This window comes from Streptopelia decaocto (genome assembly GCF_964273445.1).
Source record: "Streptopelia decaocto genome assembly, chromosome: 3".
In the NCBI taxonomy this organism is placed as follows: domain Eukaryota; kingdom Metazoa; phylum Chordata; class Aves; order Columbiformes; family Columbidae; genus Streptopelia; species Streptopelia decaocto.
Genome location: NC_138656.1, coordinates 15,657,188 through 15,675,698, shown reverse-complemented (window position 1 = coordinate 15,675,698; position 18,511 = coordinate 15,657,188). Strand labels below are relative to the sequence as shown.

At 37.2% G+C, this 18,511-nt stretch overlaps 1 protein-coding gene across 18 annotated transcripts in view; it reads right to left on the bottom strand.

Moving 5' to 3' along the window:
* The window catches only part of NRXN1 (neurexin 1), a 728,501-nt gene that overhangs the window by 89,427 nt on the left and 620,563 nt on the right, over window positions 1–18,511 (bottom strand). For 9 of the 18 annotated variants that reach the window (XM_082047389.1, XM_082047384.1, XM_082047394.1 and 6 more), the window contains 2 exons: window positions 13,459–13,548; window positions 11,711–12,030 (listed from right to left, as the gene is read on the bottom strand). In XM_082047389.1, coding sequence (XP_081903515.1) covers window positions 11,711–12,030; window positions 13,459–13,548 — 410 coding nt within the window. The remainder of the gene's footprint in view (window positions 1–11,710; window positions 12,031–13,458; window positions 13,549–18,511) is intronic. The other 9 variants (XM_082047398.1, XM_082047399.1, XM_082047400.1 and 6 more) reach the window with 1 other exon arrangement.

Genomic DNA, 18,511 nt, shown 5'->3' with positions numbered 1-18,511 from the left:
TAGAATACCCTCCAACCTGCATCAATTCAAAGCTCAGACTTCTCATCTGACAAATCCAAGACTTTTCAAATATCACCAATACGGAGGGATAAACTTTACATAAGACGAATGGTATCCTTTGATGCTGAGAGGTCTATAGTAACTGCTGATGAACAGAAATACTGTGAAAGAAACATGTAGGCAATTCATTAGCTCTCCTGCTCACTCTTACCAGAAACCAGTATTTACCCTGTGAGCTTCACCAGCACCCCTGGAACAGGGCTATTGTCCTCACCTCTATCAGCATCCTGCAATTCAGAGGTGGTGGAGTCTTGTTAGGTGATCTAGCTCTTTTTGCTATCAACCCAGGACTACAATACACCTCTTAGGATGTTTAATAGCAAGTTAAAATCACCACTTCTTGCTTCTTAAACATTGGCGAAACTTTCACCTACTAAGATTAACAATGTTACTCAGTGTTTATAATGATCATTTTAATATTGCACTAGAAAGAAAATGAAATTGCCATATGGTAGAATTATCATGTCAGACATCTGTTAACTCCCTCTTATGGAAATACAAGTACATTAATATATTTACAGTGTAAGCAAGCTGATAGCTACTTTTAGTAAATAAAGATACTAAAATTGTTTTACCCCACATTGTAGAATTTTCTTTAGAGGCTAACCTGTATAGCACTGAAAAAAAAGACAATGGTCTCATAGCGGGGCCTCATAGCACTACAAAAACTATTGCAAAGATTTAAGTGCTAAGGCCAGTTAAAGTTACAGAGGCGGCACTGCCACAAGAGATTTGTAAAGCTTTTCAAGCAGTTGATTGAAAACATTGGGCTAATCTCAGCCATTCACAGGTTTATGTCTGATTAGATCAATATATCACACTCAAAAATTTTTTTAAACCCTGGTCTTGTTTGAATTTTCATTTTCATTTTTGTTTTCCAAATTTGCCTGAACTTAATGGTAAAGAATACAAAGTAACAAACAGAAATAGATTTGAACAAGAGAGTTTATTTTCCTTTGTCCTTGTCATGCTGCTGATAAAAAAGTAAAAACTATTTTGGGTCATCCCAAAAGATTTTTCCATCAATCATTTCACTGAGGAAAACAGTAATAATATCTTGAGTCTACCTTTCTTGCCACTTGTGCTACAAAATGCTACAACTGCCTTTATCTTTTAATCATAATATCATAACATGGCTGTTTAGATTACTCTAGAAAACATTGTTTCTTAGACAATTCCTGCACATGGTGATTCAGGTTACCAGCAGCTACCTCAGGGAGAAGAAATGTTCATATCAATGACATTATCATGGAAACGCTTTTAAGTCTTTGCACAATCCTAGTTGCAACACCACAAAAAATTACTCAGAAAGTATGTTTATACACTCAAATACATATGCAAATATTTGTATATTTTTAGAAGGCAACACACTTCTAGCTAGCACTGCTATCCTACACTGTAGCATGATAAACGTATTGATAATGCTGCAGTATGGATTAAATCAGTTTATTAGCAAGTCCATCACACCCTGAGAAAATGTGTCCTATTCCATACCTCTGGGACCATAGAAGTAAACAACTAAGTCTTAGTATTAATGTAAGTAATTATCAGCTTTACTGAACACATTCGGTCTAGATGGATCTCCCTAAAGCATTTGGTAAAACTCCTAGACACTTAATTTTAGTGAATTCATGACCTCGTGAAACATGGAGTCTGGATCTGCACTAGTTTTCCCCAAATATGACCATAAATAGACAGAAAGAAGGGGGAATATTCTCTTAGGGCTTTATACTTATTAACACCAGCACATTTCTGAAAGTCACAGGAGAATTTGGATAGGAAAAGACAAGCAAATGATCAACTCCTGAATCTGTTAGTTGCTGGAGTCAGCTATGGCTACATGGACATCAGAATCTCACTCTTGCTGTTCTCAGCATCATCACAGCATCTACTCAGCACAAATACTAGTGCCCTGCTTTTAAAGCCTGAAAATAATATGCAAGTGTCATTGAAGATATATTTAAGGCCATTTATTCTGACCTAATCCTCTTTTTTTTAAAGCACAAAAATGTCAGAATAAATGTGCTCTCTATATTTATAGTGTTATGCTGGGGGCTGAGCAAAACTTCCTGCAAGCTGATGGGCATTTCAAAAACCCTGTCAACCACTTCAGTCTTTTTTCTGGACAGAATCCACCCACAAAATCCCAAACATTTAGTATGTGGTTACATTAAAAGATGTAGCAAGATAATATAGTACAGTATACCTTTCAATATTTTGTCCCCCATGCGAGGATCTGAAGGTATCTGGATCTGAGGGTATGTCAGCACCATGCAATCTCTTCACATGGGCTTCCTCCCATATTTCTGCTCTTTCCAGAACTACTTCTAATTTACCTGCTACATGTTCTCCTAAAACCCGTTACTTCCACTTTTGTGTTTCTAGATACACACATAATCCTTAATAATCTACCTGAACACATCAAAGCCAATAATGGATCTCATCCTTACCCCACCATCATCTCACAACAGGAAAGCACTCAGTTAATTTATTAATGAGATATGAACTGGAGGAAGATGGTAATATTCCCCCCAAGTCAGAATGCAAACCTACATCTTTTATTTCTGTTTAATTGTTCAATATATCATCTCATACTCCAGAGTGGATTTTAAGGAAATGGTTTCCTATTTCTTCTGTTTCTATGCACTTCTAGGAGAGAGTGGTACAGTTAGATCTATGGAACAACTTCAGTTCTTCCTCAATGCAGATGTCCCTGCCCATCACCCATGTTCCCTCTTGGGAAAAAATGGCAAGTTTCACAAGTTTCTTCCTTAAGTCACTTCAGAAACTTGACTGTTTACCTTTACATTAAAAAAAAAAAATCTGAAATCTGATAATTTCATCTGCCTTTTACAAGTACACATATTTATGTTTGCAAAACCATACTGCAAAAAAGGGACATTTCAACAGAAACTGGTTAAAAGAAACAAAAATTATGCAAAGAAATAATACACTGCCTGCATGTAAAATTATTTGTAACAGATCTGCAAATCCTCTAGGTGAAGAGCATGGAGACATAACGATTAGAAATTATCTAAGTCTGAAGCAGTGCCCGTATATAACCAACTCCTAAGAACCAGCTATTCAGATCAAATGCTGAATACCAAATGGAACCAAATACGTAAAGACAACTTTAGCTAACATTAAATGAAGTCATAAAACAATTATTGATTTATTAAAGACAGACATAAGCTGTTGGTACTACCCACTTGAAAACAGAACAAAGAAAACCAACTGGTTTTTGACTAAACCTTCTATACTAACTTATTAACTGAACAGAGTTCCAAGAGTTATTTAATTAAAGAAAGTGATCTGCAGTCAATGAAGAAGGCATGACTGTGAATGAAGCTTGTTTTTTAACATCAGTGAGCAGAAAGGCTTCACACAATACTGTCACCATCATGTTTACAGAAACTCCAGTACATAATATGTTTGTATCACCTACATTTTGAAAAGTTCTAATGCACATTTGATGTTCAACAAAACATCAAACAACATGCTGTTGTAGATGAGTCTTTGCCAGCCATACACAAAAGCACAGTGAACACTGCAACCTGCAACAATTAACTTGAGAGCCACACATATATATAGAGCATGGAAACTATTGCAATGTTTTTTTTCAGCAGCAGTAGGATCGATGTTTTGCTGTGGTAGCCTGGGGCGGGGGGGTCTGCACACATAGCAGCACATTTAAGCTGTGCTTTATTGGAGGTGGCCACCTGCTCTGGGTTCCCACCGCTGGGAGAGGAGGGGCACACCCTGAGCCATGCTACCTTTCTTTCCCTCAGCTCTGAGGAATCATGCACAAAAGTACAGAAATAGAATGTATTATTTCATGCTTTCTGAAAGGAAATTGTGTGAGCCAAGTATATAAAACACACAGTACTTCAATCACAGAAATTCACCAAAGGAAATGGTGAACAAGATCTTCAGGCTTCCCACAGCTCCAGTGAATGATAAAGGGACTAAAGAACTATCACTTTCTTTTCACAGGAGAACAGCAGTTCTCAGACACAATGCAAAGTTTTCTATCCTGCAAAGCTACTGAAAATCCGCAGTGACGGTAATGTCCAGGCCATTTCAGCAATCCCAAATGTAGAAAAGTGCATAACAGCACTTACGGCTCACCAACTCTGCAACAGCCTCTTGTTCTACCTGGGTGAAACAATCCCATTTTCATATAATCCTGATGTAATTATGTTTGTTTAGTGTGCACGCACTGTAAATAGCAGATTGATACAGAGGGTGAGAGAGAACCAAGCACCACTTCATATGAGAGAACCCTTCCTAAGAAAGCCCTCAGAAGAAAGAGCCTTCTGAACGTGAGGGAAATGTTTCTCCAAAAACAAATCACTACTTAAATTTGGGTGTGTCTTTGTTCAGTAACCATTAGATATCATGTCTCATATTGTCCAAAGGGATGTTTTAGAAATATTACAGTGCTAATGTGACACAAGCAAAACATTAGGAGAAAAGAAAAGCAGCATGCTATGAAAAAAGCGTAAGTATCAAGATTATGTTTGGTCTACTTGAAAATTAAAATTCAGCATATTTAAAAAAAATGCAATAAGCGAGAGTTTGAGAGACTGGATAACACCAATTTGGATTAAAAGAATACCTCACATAATAAAGCATACTTGGTAATAAATGAGCTTGGTCATTTGAACATGAGAGAACAACAAAATTGAAGCTGCAAGTGGCCTCAAATACTTCACTTCTCAAATTGAACTTAAAAAGAAACTTTGAAACCAATTAATCGACAATTTAGACAAGTGTCTTGCGTTTCTTTGGATACTAACAATGTTGTAATTTAATTTACAAAGATTTTTTTTTCCCCTGTGCATGCACACTGTAGAGGGTATTTTCAAAGCAGTGCTCAAGGTTTCAGTCATATCCCACTGGTTTAATGGAAAATGCATGGCTCAGCTTTCTTTTTGAGAGACTGGAAACGTATTTCACTCAGCTTTCTCACTGCACAACAACAAAGAAAGGATGCCAATAGAGGGGTACCAGTATGAAAAACTTCCAAGTTTCCATTTATTCTTTAAAACTCCATTGCCAAGTCAGAATAACCATTCACAGAGTGAGAGGGAGAGGGTCCCCTCCATGCTGTTCCTTCTCAGGTAATATCTGTGAAAGGCTAGGCTTTGCAGCAGGCCTTATGACCAAAATCCATCATACCAGGCTGGACAGTGCCTCTTGAAGCTAATCTACAGAAGACAGAAAGACAAAATAACCCGTGCAGATGTCCATCTTCTCTGGACTGTATAGCGCAGTAGACATGAAGTATCATAGAGTCACAGAATGGTTGGGGTTGGAAGGGACCTCTGGAGATCATCTAGTCAAAGCCACCTGCTAAAGCAGATTCACCTAGAGCAAATTGCACAGGAATGTATCCAGGTGGGTTTTGAATGTCTCCAGAGAAGGAGACTCCACAACCTCTCTGGACAGCCTGTTCCAGTGCTCTGGCACCCTCCCAGTAAAGAAGTTTCTCCTCGTATTCAGATGGAACCTTCTGTGCTTCAGACTGTGCCCGTTGCCCCTCATCCTATCGTTCGGCACCACTGAAAAGAGTCTGGACCCATCCTAGAGTTTCCCGGGTCATTCTTCTTGCCCTTTTTGAAGAGTGGATATAGTATCTTGTCTTGGATAAGATTTTCAAAACCACTGAAGTAATATAGAAACATTAACGAGTCTGAGGGAACCTCTGAAAAAACTCTCCCTAAGCACACATTCACTTTGTTTTGCTTTTTAATCTTTGCTTTTTAAACACAAAATGAGGGAAAACATGACTCTGCAATATGAAACAGAAGACCAGGATGGCACCAGAACTCACGTAATTTGGCTCCTTTGTGAGCTTGATGACTTTGAAATCTTTCTCCCAATGACAGATTTGACTGAATTGGTTGAGGGATTCAGTATTTATTAAGATGGACAGACAGACAACCCTACAATCATGTAAGTCAGACTTGACCAATCAATCAACCCAAAACGCAGGTGTGCTCAAAGCTGCATTTCTAAAGCCACCATATTTATGTAACTTCAGTGCTCCAACTGAAGAGCTAATATTCAAAATGCAAATACTTTTCAGGAGAATGGGAAAGTCAGATGTGATTGGGTAGCAAATACTAAAACACAGCTAGAGAATTTCAGTTTTCACAGTATCCTATTTTAATTTTTTAGAGATCCTATTTTAGTGTGAGCACTAACAATTATGTTTTAAAATAATCACTTGAATTATCAAAACTTATTAGAAGAAACTAAAAATTCATAGTCTGATAGTTTAAACAAAACAAAAAAAATAAAAGAAAGAAAAGAAGGGCATAGGTTTCATGCACCTAGCTAGTTTTCTGTCTACCTGCACTACACAAGCACTTCCACAGCTACCGTATTTACATAGGGATCCTACTACAAATGAGGTTTGTTCTTAACACTTGGATTTCCCAGGTTCTGTCACCTAGTGACCATGCATGGGCGCAGAGCGCTGTGATGCTGGAAGCTATGGGATTCATTTGACACTAGTGAGCATATGAGTCAAATCCTTGTGATTTACCAGACCCCTGGGGAAAAGCTTTGCCTACTGGGGCTGATGAACTGTGAGACTGGTTGGTGTGAATGTCCAGAAGTAGCAGCAGTGCAGAGGCATGGAAAGAACCCAACCCCGGTATATAAGAACAAGCATTGCAAACTATTCGGTGGATAATTTTAAACTGAGATGGGTGGAAAATACTCTTTCTCCTATTAGCTACATTGATTTAATGATTAGTGTGTCTCCATAAAATATATTCATATTTACTATCCTGTGTAAAGGTCATATACTCAACTACCATTCCTAAAATTGAACTTTTCCCATGGAAAACACCCCTATCTTTTTGAAATGCTCCGTTTTATTTGGCAGGTGAATACATTGAGTCAGGCCTGTCACTGTCCCTGCTACAATGAATACCATTTAAATCCTGTGCTTCAATACACATAAAGAAATATACCCTTCACCTGATGTATGCCCTTCAAGGCAACTGACCAAATTTCAGCTCATCAATTTAATATGAAGTCAATTTAATTTTGCTTGACCAAAAATCAGTGGCTATTGTTCCAAAACATGCAATCATATCACAGTGCATTGCAATTGCTGGTTAAGTGGCTTAGTGTTATTGATAAGAGCCCACTCTGATGAGAACAAAGAGGACTGCCAGAATCCCTATGAAAAATTTTAAAAAGCTATTTTGCACACAACTTTCAGAATTGGTTTCCAACGCATGAGAGCAGAAGCTGCTCTGTGGATGAGCTGTCATAATCAAATCCTTAGAAAGAGATGAGAAATTAGCATATTATTCTTGATTTACTATCACTTCATTTATGATTTCTAGTTAATACAGATCCACAAAGCCATGCCAAAGAGATACTAAAGGCCTGATTGTGCTATCCTAATTCAAGTAAAACCCATACTCGAAGTCCTTTTGAAGCCCTTTTGCTTCTGACAACTCTTGCAATTTTTATTGCAAGCATTGCAGTACTTGATGTATTGCTTAACACCCCCGCTCCTGGAATTATACAACATGCGAATCTCTTAATTTTCAATTTTAAAAGAAGTTTATCGCCTTCATGATTGCACAGAAAAACTTGCAAATGAGACTTTTAAAAAGCATCAAAAATGAAAGATGAAAGAGTATGATATTCTTAGACTTAGATATTTCTGAGCTGCACTGCATACTTATGGCTTACCAAAAGCCAGCGACACATAGCTGCATATTTTTACTTAACAGAAGTCCTGTTCTTATAACACTTAAGGTTGGGGATTTCTTTTCATGCTCATAAAGGTGTGTGAAATTTTGAGCCTATTCCCGATCATTATGGGGGTAAGCAAAGGACCTCTTTTGCCATCCTCAGCTCCCACGCCAGTGGCCATGGGTTTGCTGAAGCATCAACAGCAAAGTGAGATGCAAAGAACAGAAAACCTTACATTGACCATGCAACTGGTGTTGATTTTGCACCAACTGCCAAACTGGGACAAACTGTGTAGCCCAGTTCTTAAATTGCCTGCTCCAGAGTCTATGGTAAACTAGACAGTGTCCCTACAGGACAGCTGTAGCTCGGGGGCTGCTATCTGAAGAGCCTGGATGAAAACCAGGCCGTAAACTTTCCCTCCCACAATGGGTGCAAATCCCCAGGTTGCTTGTTAACGCTGAAACAGTGCGATGCTTGCTTTATTTCCCTCTTCCTCCTACCTCCTACTTTCCTTTTAATTTTTTTTTTTCCTCCTTACCTGGTACCTTTTGTTTATTCTGTAAGCTATTTGAGTCAGGAGTTGTCACTTCCTATGTGTTTATGCAGTGCCTTGCATAAAGGCTGACAGCTCTAGATGCCACTATAATCAAAGAGGGGGTGGGAGTTTTAATGCACTGAGGAAAATGAGGCATTCACCTACCATTGACATTCAATAGGCCTTGAGCACCTTTCTCCTCCTCTTTGAAAAATCTACATTTACAAGTATAATAATTAAGATGTCTGTCATCACCAAAACATCTATTGTTAAAGTATGACACAGCCTCCAAGTAGGCAAAACCTGCATTTAGAGAAGAGTCACTAACAAACAGTATTTTTTTTTTTTTTTTCAGAACACCTAAGACCTCAGTTATCTAAAATCATGCACAACATTATGCACCATACTTTCTGGAAGTATAATGTCTGTCTTGTATCATATATTGCATTAGCTAGATATTTGCTGAGAAGCACACACTCTCAATTTAAACACTAACATTGTAGGTTTTTTAAAAGAGCATTTCCTATAAATAGAGATTTAAATGATCTTATTTAAGTATTGTAATCTTTAATTGAATTCAATACCTCTGCAAATGAAGCAAACAAACTCTGACTGATTAGGTCATTTGCTTATATGGTATTTCAGATGTGCTGCTTTGCAGTAATCTAAGTTTTTTTTCATTAGGAATTGCTGTTCAGCTGCATATTTTCTTCAGTAAACTAATTAATGCTGGAAAGGTAACTTTTCTTCTTGTGCATTACAGTATGTCAATGTAGTTGACACTCTCACAGAGGTTATATATAAATAAAAATCAGGAAAAAAAAATGTAAAGGACAAAAATGAAAGGGAATGCAGAAATTAAGAGGTGAGTGCCTTTATTGCTCCATGACCACAAGACGTGATTACTTAGCACCCTGCAGGATGGACCCATGGGAGTCCTATGGGTCACTAGCACAGAAATTATTACATGCAGGTAGAATAAGAAAACAGGTATTAATGAGATAAGAAATTATGTCCTTAATGTGATTTAGGAGCTTCCTAGGTCTGAGTTTGTTGCAGGAATAACATAATATCCTGCAGATAAATTTCAGCTTTGACTTTGGGATGTTATCAATCTGTTCAAATCAAATCACAGACCTGACTACAAACTGTGTTTCAGTGCAGTGCCTGACTAATTAAGTGTATATGACATAATGACAACACAAATCCTACCAGGCAGAATGTTTAGATACAGCTGAAGTAAACCACTACAAGAAGGGCTCAGTTACAGAATCAGGATGACATTGTGCTGTAAAGGCATTAACAATGAATGCTATCCTCAGAAATTTTTATTTCAGTTTCTTACATAGAGACATATTCCAACCAAGTTGTTTCAAATGGGCTGCATCAAGGACTCACACCAACCAGGATAATAGGTGAGATTGATCTAAACCTTCACCCTCATAACATGCTTTGGTGAGATGCTGTGCAACTCTGGACGCTCCTGGAGCTTGCCCAAGGTTCACGATGGTGGAACTTCAAAGACCAGGTGCTCACAGCATCGCAGAGTAGCCAGATCAGCCAGGACAGGACAGTTGCACTGAGGTCACTCTGCTCCAGTGGCAGCAAGGTGTTTAAAATAATTGTGTAGATACGTTGATAAAATCAATATGGGCCACACCTTACTTCAGGCACCAGTCTAGAAATGGAAGATCTTTGGAAGATCTTTTTGCCTAATCATCTGTTTCCCTTCTTCAGAAAAAATTACACCTCGCCATAGCTGTTAGCTGAAGAAACCTTTTTCTTCCTCAAAGATGCCATTGGAACACCTCAAAAAGAAAAATCTCAGTGGCCAGACATCCAAACAAGTGAGTAAATCACACTGCGGAATATTCCTGGAAACTGAGGCTAACTGGCAAAGCAGCTATGCCAGTAAACTCCTATTGCCCACAGATCATGCAAGGTACCAACTGGGAATGCTCCCTGTGATGTCCTTCTTCCCAAATCATGTCTGGGAATTACCTGAGGCAGTGGTAGAGGCCAAAATCATGCTGGGAACTGTTAGAGCAGTTTAACTTAGTTTAATTTTAATTTAGTAGCACTAATTTAGCCCAAGTTCTTCCATGTTGTGAGGCTGTCCTGCATTTATTAGATGCAAATCTTCCTCTGTGTAAATCTGATGAGGTCTTACATTCCATTGTCACAAAATACTGAGATCAGAATAGCTGGATAATAAAGTGAGGCATACTTTTGATGCCCCGTTCAAATTCCAACTGTGAGTTGAGGCTTTACACAGAAATCAGGCAATTTGACCTCAGCCTCCCAGTCTAATCAGCATGTTCTCCTCCATTCTTGAGAAAATTAACCTCATTCATCACATCGTGCTTCTGTTCCTCCCTATGGCTCATAACACTTTCTTTTCTCTTTTTCCTCCTTCTGGATCTCAGAGCACAGTTGTCATGGCTTGATGGCACAGTGGGCACACAAGCAAACATGTGAACCAAGTGAACACAGGAAAAGCTTTTAGCAGTGTGCCTTTTGTTTTGTTTTATAGACAGGATAAACATAAAAGAATCTTCTCTGCCACAGAAATGTCCTGGTAAGTTTTAGGTTTTTAAAGCATGAAGTCTGAATGCTGTTACTCAGGGTATCCACAAGACAGAGGTACTTAATTCACTCATGTGTTTTACCCCCTTCTTTTTCTGATATTTAAATTACCACACATATTATGCAGAGATTCTGACAAAACCTGAAAGCTACTAAATATATCACTAAATTCATGAGATGCAAATGACCTCAACAAACAGTAAACAACAGCCTCTGACTTGGAGTTTGAGCCTCCCAGGGTACAGAGTGCTCGTAATTCCCTCTGTTCTCATTGCCTCTTATGAGGAATTCTGCCTGACAAGATAATAAATCGTGGGACTAGAGAAAGCACTAATTCTCTCTTTTCCAGCCTCTTCCAACTTTGTCTTCACACCTCCTTCCTGCTCCCTCTTTTAACTGGGTCTCTTTTCTCTATCTCATGGATAAAGTCATTACTTCATTTCATTATGTCTAATTCCAGACATCCTGCATTCCTATACCGAAAATAATCAATATAAGCCATCTAAAGAAGAAAAAGTATTTAAAGATAGGCACCCTGATGAAGACAGATGACAGGGCAATAAAACTCAGCACAAGGAAAATCTGATCTGGTAATTTTGTCTAACTTGGAAGAACATCAAAATCCTTACTTTCCCTCTAAATGCTGATCAACATCACATCCATGAGCCACGTATGGTACAGAACTTTTATCTGTGATTCATGCATTTCTTCAACAGGAACAATTTCATCTGCAGAGTGAATGCAATATAGGAGCCACGCTCAAAGACGCGAAAATATTTGCAAAAGGCGAGGAAGCCAACTAACCTGACCAATAGGTTCTTTTGTCGGGGCCTTTCCTCTTCTAGCGGTGCTTGTGGCCAAAGTGGTGGTTGTTTCCATGACTGATGTGGACATCTCAGACTGCATCGCTGTGGCTGTGGACTCGGTTGTCATAGAGGAAGGCACTTCACCAACAAGTCTCACATTTCCTTCTATCATGATGTTGGCATCATTTTCTGCTGCCATATTCAGAACTTTCAAGCCATTGTAGTAAAGACCAGAGAGCTGGCCTTGGAAAGGATGGCCACGTTCCTTGCCTCCAATTTTTATGGTTGCTTGGCTATTGAAGATTGTGAGCTGACGCCCTGTAAAGATAACATTGTATACATGCAAAAATGTTGACTGTGAACACTATACTCTATGCGAGTGATAACAGAATTTCATGGGGTGAATAATGAGAGCAATAAACTATAAGAAAAGGATTTGACTCATAATTCATTGCTTTTTAATGAGGTGTCCATGAAATGCATAAATTTTCAGAGCATTTGCATTTTTCTTAGTTTATGACGTTCTGGGATTTTTTTTTTCTTTTTTTGCTAAAAGGCCAATCAAATATATTTGTAAATGTGTTTAGCAGTACAAATAATACCTCTCTCCCTTCTACCCAAAAGTAGTGTTAAACTTTTTGTTGTGTGTCAAGAATGCCACATTTCTAATTCCTTAAGATTACTTTTTCTTCAAGTCTGCCAACATTTCAAAGCATTTTCCATGCAATACAGCATAGGACCTATAGCTTTAAGTATGTACATGTGAGTTTATGTATGTATAGACATATACAAATATGTATATACACACACAGAGTTTATATACATCCCAACAAGTTCAGTGAATTTAGAAGAATGTTATGCAGTAATCTGTCATATCTCTATATAAAGTGGATAAAATATTTATACTTTTAATTAAATGTTTTCTTTTTGTATTTAAATGTTTGTTTTCCTTCAACATCCACACTGAAGAGAAACACATGGTTCACACTGAGTATCTCAGAGGCAGATTCAAAAATAAATGTCTGATTGGCTTTCAGCAAGGCTATCAATTAAAATAAAAGATTTTAGATGTAAAAGCGGCTTCAGAAATGATACACATACCGATGGAGAAATCATGGCACATTTCCATTAAACAGAGAAATCCTCAGCAACAGTACCACTCTTAGTAAATAGAATAGTCACTTTAGCAGATTGGTTTCTGCTCACAAAAAGCATGCACACAACTTTAAGTTCTGTTTTAATTAGTGTTTGTTCCAAAATCCCCTTAGAAGGTTGCAAACGTTAAAGGGACTTCATTTTGATTGGCAATTCATATTGCCCACTATTTAAGATACCTACAGTTTAAACAAATTTTTTTCAGGACCATAATGAAGATATCATAACTACATATATTTTTAGTTAATAATTTAGATGCTGGAACATGTAGTATAATCTATGAATGATTTATAATTTTTGGTTAATGTTTGCTATGAGTACCTTCATAGATTGAGTTAGTGGATTATATTTAACAGTCCCTTTAACCTTAAGTTAACAGGGTAAGATTATTAAACAGCTGGTACTTCTAGAAATGAATAGAAATTATTATACAAGGTATGCAAATATTACTCTATATTTTACTTTTTTAAAGTTGTTTTTAATTTAGTTTTACTGAAATTTATTTTTTATGTTTATTAGTCTTACAATGAAGTACTACTTGGTTATGTTCAAATTATTTTTTTATTTGAAGTTTTAATCAATGTTTTTTACCTTTGTCGAGTAGCCATTCATCAACTACTCGACCAAGTCGATATGGAATTCGCTGTCTAGCAATCGCCAGGCGCTCGTTATCATTGTTTCCTTTAAAGTTTAAAGAGACATTTCATTGGTTAAAATCTGTAAGGTCAAAGGTTAAAAGTTAATACTTAAATCTTGAGCTATACAGTTGCCACATGATTTTTTGAAATTTGGAATTTTAAAAAGTGCTACCTAGAACATTTCATGGTTCAGACTTTTCATTCATTCATTTATTTTATTTTAGCAAACAAAATTATTCCTATGTTAATTGAAAATTAGAAATCTGCATTTGAGCTAGGTTATTAAACTTATGTTATAGACAGACCCAAAAAACAAATTTAAACATCATCGAATGGCTTTACAGAAAATGATCATTGACCTCAGGGTTTTGTCTTTTTTGATGTTTCTTATTAACTAGTTAAACATGTTCAGGTGAAACAGGTTTAAGTTTTCAAAAGACATCCAACCTCTCACTCCAGGTTAGTCATTTAAAGAACACAACTCTTAATCACCACCTAAGGCACACTTCTGCTGTCTAGAAATAGACCTGCCATAACTTGTTTCCTAGTCAGAAAAAAATATATTTGTATTTGCTTCATTTAAACAAATTCCAGAGATTAAAATACATGGTACAGAACAGACCAGGGTATTCACCCTTTGTACATTCTCATAGGACATGTTGACAACATCTTGAAGGAACACCAAGGCTTTGACAAAAGTGACTTGCTGAAAGGTAGCCTGGTTATGAAACATGGAAGTACTTTAAAATTTAGCAAGAGGCCATCTGTAGTGGGGTTTCATAAATTAAGAACTGCCCAGATCTCAGCAATGCAAAACACAAGCTTGTCGTATTTGCAAACCATATCTATCCTCAGCCTGTGCAGACATCTTTGACTTCTTTAAATAAAACAATGAGATAAAGTAAGGCTAGTACTAAGAGTAAAATACCCATCAACAAGGAATACTTAGCAAACCACTTTAAATAACTATTTCTAATTATAGGTTTTTGTGTTTGAATGATATAGGTGTGATCCCTGAGAAAACCATCCATACATTACTGTTTTCTTATTTTAGACCAACAATACCTTTTTCTTCCATTGTATTGGTTCATATTAGTAAAGAACCTGAGAGATAAGAAGAGCCAGATGAGTAAAAAGCAGTCATTCCTAATTCAGGTCCAAATCCAAAGTCAAATGTGCATACTGTTTTTGACTTCAACCAGAAATGAACTGAGTCCTGTATCTGCGGTGGAAATGGTAAGTACAGGATACCATAGCTCATGTAGTGCTCAGAAACATATTTTCTTGAGCTAGCAAGATCCTACTGCTAGTTATGAAACCAAGGTATTATCCAAATTCAGAAAATCAATGTTCTAGTTTGTCAGACAATCATCCCCCCTATCAGTATCACCAGTCAGAACAAAGTTGCAGGGAAGGATCAGTACTGTAACCTGCAGAAAGAGCAAGAACAGCAGCTTCTGTGCCAAAAAACATGGTGGTTTTATGCAGATACTTATCCTGCAGTGACACGAACTGCTACTCTCCGTCCTTCCTGTCTCCCTCACTTGGTTTAGCATGCACATAGTTCACTATGCCAGAAGCTGATCTATTTTCTTTTGAGAGGATGTGTTTTCCTATCCACTACCCAATACGAAACTATAGAATGGTTTGGGTTGCAGGGACCTTTGAAGATCATCTACTACAAGCCCCCCGTCATGGGCAGGGACATCTTCCACTACATCATGTTTCTCAAAGCCTCATTCAACTCAATCCTGAACACTTCCAATGATGTGGCATCCACAGCTTCTCTGGGCAAATATGCTATGTGGACTTCTATATGTGTGTCAATATTAAAAATTGCATAGGTGTATATATAAAAATATACATTTTTTTTCCTTATGTACATTTTGCTCTATTCTCAACCTTCTGAATCATTCCCTGTAAAACAATATTTTACTGACACCTTTCCTTTTCTGCCTTTCCAAGACAATGAAAATTTAGAATAAAGAGTCAGAACACAGGTCTTGTGATGTTGTGATACAGAATGCCTTATGATTTTATTTTCCTGTTATGATCGTTAAAGTTACTGCTCTTCATCTTGGGCTCCTTACCTTAGTATGAACTTTCTGTGACTACATGGAAAGTTGAGAAGTACAGAAAAATGTGAGAAATGTCCTGTGATCAGCATGGGAACAAAGATAAGTAGTGTGAACCTCCATCCTTCTGGCTTGGATTTGTATATGCTAATTTAAAAAAATTATATATATATATATCTATATCTATGTACACATACAGATGTACACACCAGTGAATTAATAATTTATATTCCCTGACAGTCAGTTGCTTTTAGCACTAATGTTTAGCTTTTCCATAAGACGCTCATATAGTTTTTATTGAGGCATTATCAGTTGAGTCACTGAATAAGTGAGAGAACGTCCTATTTCCAGGAGGTTTTCTTAACTTAAAACAAGTTAATCATGAGGCTTTGTTGCTGTTGGATATATTTCTTTTGTTATCTATACCGAAAAAAAAAAAAAAAAAAGAAAAAAAAAAAGGGGGTTGGCAGGATTCTTCTATGTCATTTATAAGAAAAGGCTATATTGTTCAGAATAGGTTTGCAGGCATAAGGTGTCTATTAACGCAATGGGCAGAAGTCTCATGGTTGTAGATGATTATTCAGTACAGATTCATCCACTGTTACTCACTGGATGGTTTTCATGAACAAATGCTTCACAGACCTCAGAACAACCACATAGTCATGTCAAAATGAACCAACGTTTACAACTGCATACTTTGGGAAGGCATTAAATTCTATGTTGTTTATTCAACTAGTGGGTCTAAATCAGGTGAATTTAGTAAAAGGACCCTCTACGATCACCAGCCTGGATCCCCAACACTATAGCATCTCTCTACTGTAATTCCACTACTAACGAGGGATTTATCCTAGGCAAGGGTTTATTGCTGCCCCCACCTCTAATACTCGGCAGCTGCTCCAGGAATTTCTATGGTGATCAGGGAAACTCCTCTGTGAATTAGCAGCATAAATTTAGTCCTGGCCAGCTTATACATTTCTTTAAATTATTTGACTAAAAAGTTCATGGAGCATGTTTTTTGAGAATAGTGCATCCATTATAATGTGATTCTATATATAAATTATGTTTTATACTAACTGCAGCAGTCTTGCACCACTGGGAGCAAAATACAAATTAAAAGCAAGGAAATAGCCATTTGATTTGCAAAGGTCACACAAAAAAATAATCGCTGATTACATTAGCCCATCCCTCAACAGAGAAAAAGTGCATTGTCAAATGCATCTCAATTTGACACTATTACATTAGCTTGAATTCTTCTAGTAGATAATATAAATGGAAGGGCTAGGGGGAAATGGTGTGGAACTTATCCAGGCTTAGTTTCAAGGAGAACACATAGGTTTGGTAATGAAACCAGGAGATGCATAGGTAAGAACTACATTAAAAAAAAAAAAATACATGACATTGAAAATAATGGAGAAAACATTAACAGCAACAAATTATTATTACATTGTGAAAACACATATCTTTTCAATAACTGCTTCTTCCCAAACAGCTGGTTTGGGTCATACACTCAGCTACAACAAATCTGGATAGCCCCAATGCAATCAGTAAAACTAAGTGTATTTACTTCATCTGGTACTCTCATCCTCAGTAGGGAAAACATAAGTACTACATATTGCTTTTCATCAGAGTATTCAGTGCACATTTTTCATGCTTCCTTTATTTATGCTTGTTTTTACCAACATGGTGAACCACAAACAACTTATTCAGTAAAAACACTTCCAAGAAGGTTAATAAATATTTCCATACTCTAAATAAACCTGTGGCTTTGAGATTTGATTTCTATTACCTGTCTGAAAGATTAAATGTTCTGGTAGGCATGCTTTTCAACCATAATTTATAAAAACCAACTGGTATGCCTAAACTTTAATTGTAGACAGCTATGTGACTATCCAGCCTGGCAATTCCTGGTTGTATAGCCGAGACTTCTTTGATTAAAAAAGCTGGGTCAAAATGATTCACTCAGGATGTGCACTGTGACATTGTCTCACCTGATTGAATTCTAGATGGCTTCATTCTTCTGCCACATAGATAATATTTTTGTCACAACACAGTGCTAATTCTGTGCGAGAGAAAGGCTTCAAGGGAGTAACAATAATTCCAAGGAATCAAGGTAAGCAGAGAAGAGCAGCAAAGGTCAAATCTTTGAGTCGGAGCTAAATCTTGTGGCAAGATTGAGAAGAAGGAGTCCAAAAAAACTTTAATCATACCTTTATATCTATAGGTCAGCTGGGACAAACCAACTGTGTGAACTTCACTAATATGTATTTTATCCCTCCTGATTTATTATATTGTCAGTGCTGGAGTGTAATTCTATTTTGTTCTCTGAAATAAAGGTGTCAGTTATTGATGTGAAATAGCAGCATCCTTGAAAGAGAATAAGTAAGAAGGTTGAAAATTGAGAGTCTGTGAATAACAACCTAGACTACAGAAGATTTTCTTTGAAACATATTCTTTAACAGAATACAAGTTCACCTTGTTAGTCTCAGTGATCTGCTAGAGAAATAAATAACAAACTGACAAAACCAAGGTCTATCTCCATTTTTAAACAACCCCTTTCTCCCCAGTTTTGCTCATCATGATCTTGACACTGCTATTTCTGAATCGTGACCCACCCCTGACATCCTCAAGAGGAAGGCAAAGACCTAGATCATTCTGCCAGATGCAATCAGGGATGAAACCTGACTGAAGCATCAACTGCACAGCATGGGAGGAAGCCATGGCAGCTCTGTGGTACAGGAGCAAACAGTCCACACAGTGTCTCATATGGCCAGGCTAGGAAATGCAAGCACAATCTTAGTAATGTCCCATGCTGAAGTTCATTCAAATAATCCACTACTGTGCATGCACATTTGTGTATGCAAATACATATTAATGTTGGAATAAACTGGAGATGGAAAGACTGTAGTTTGAAATTTATACAACAGATGATTT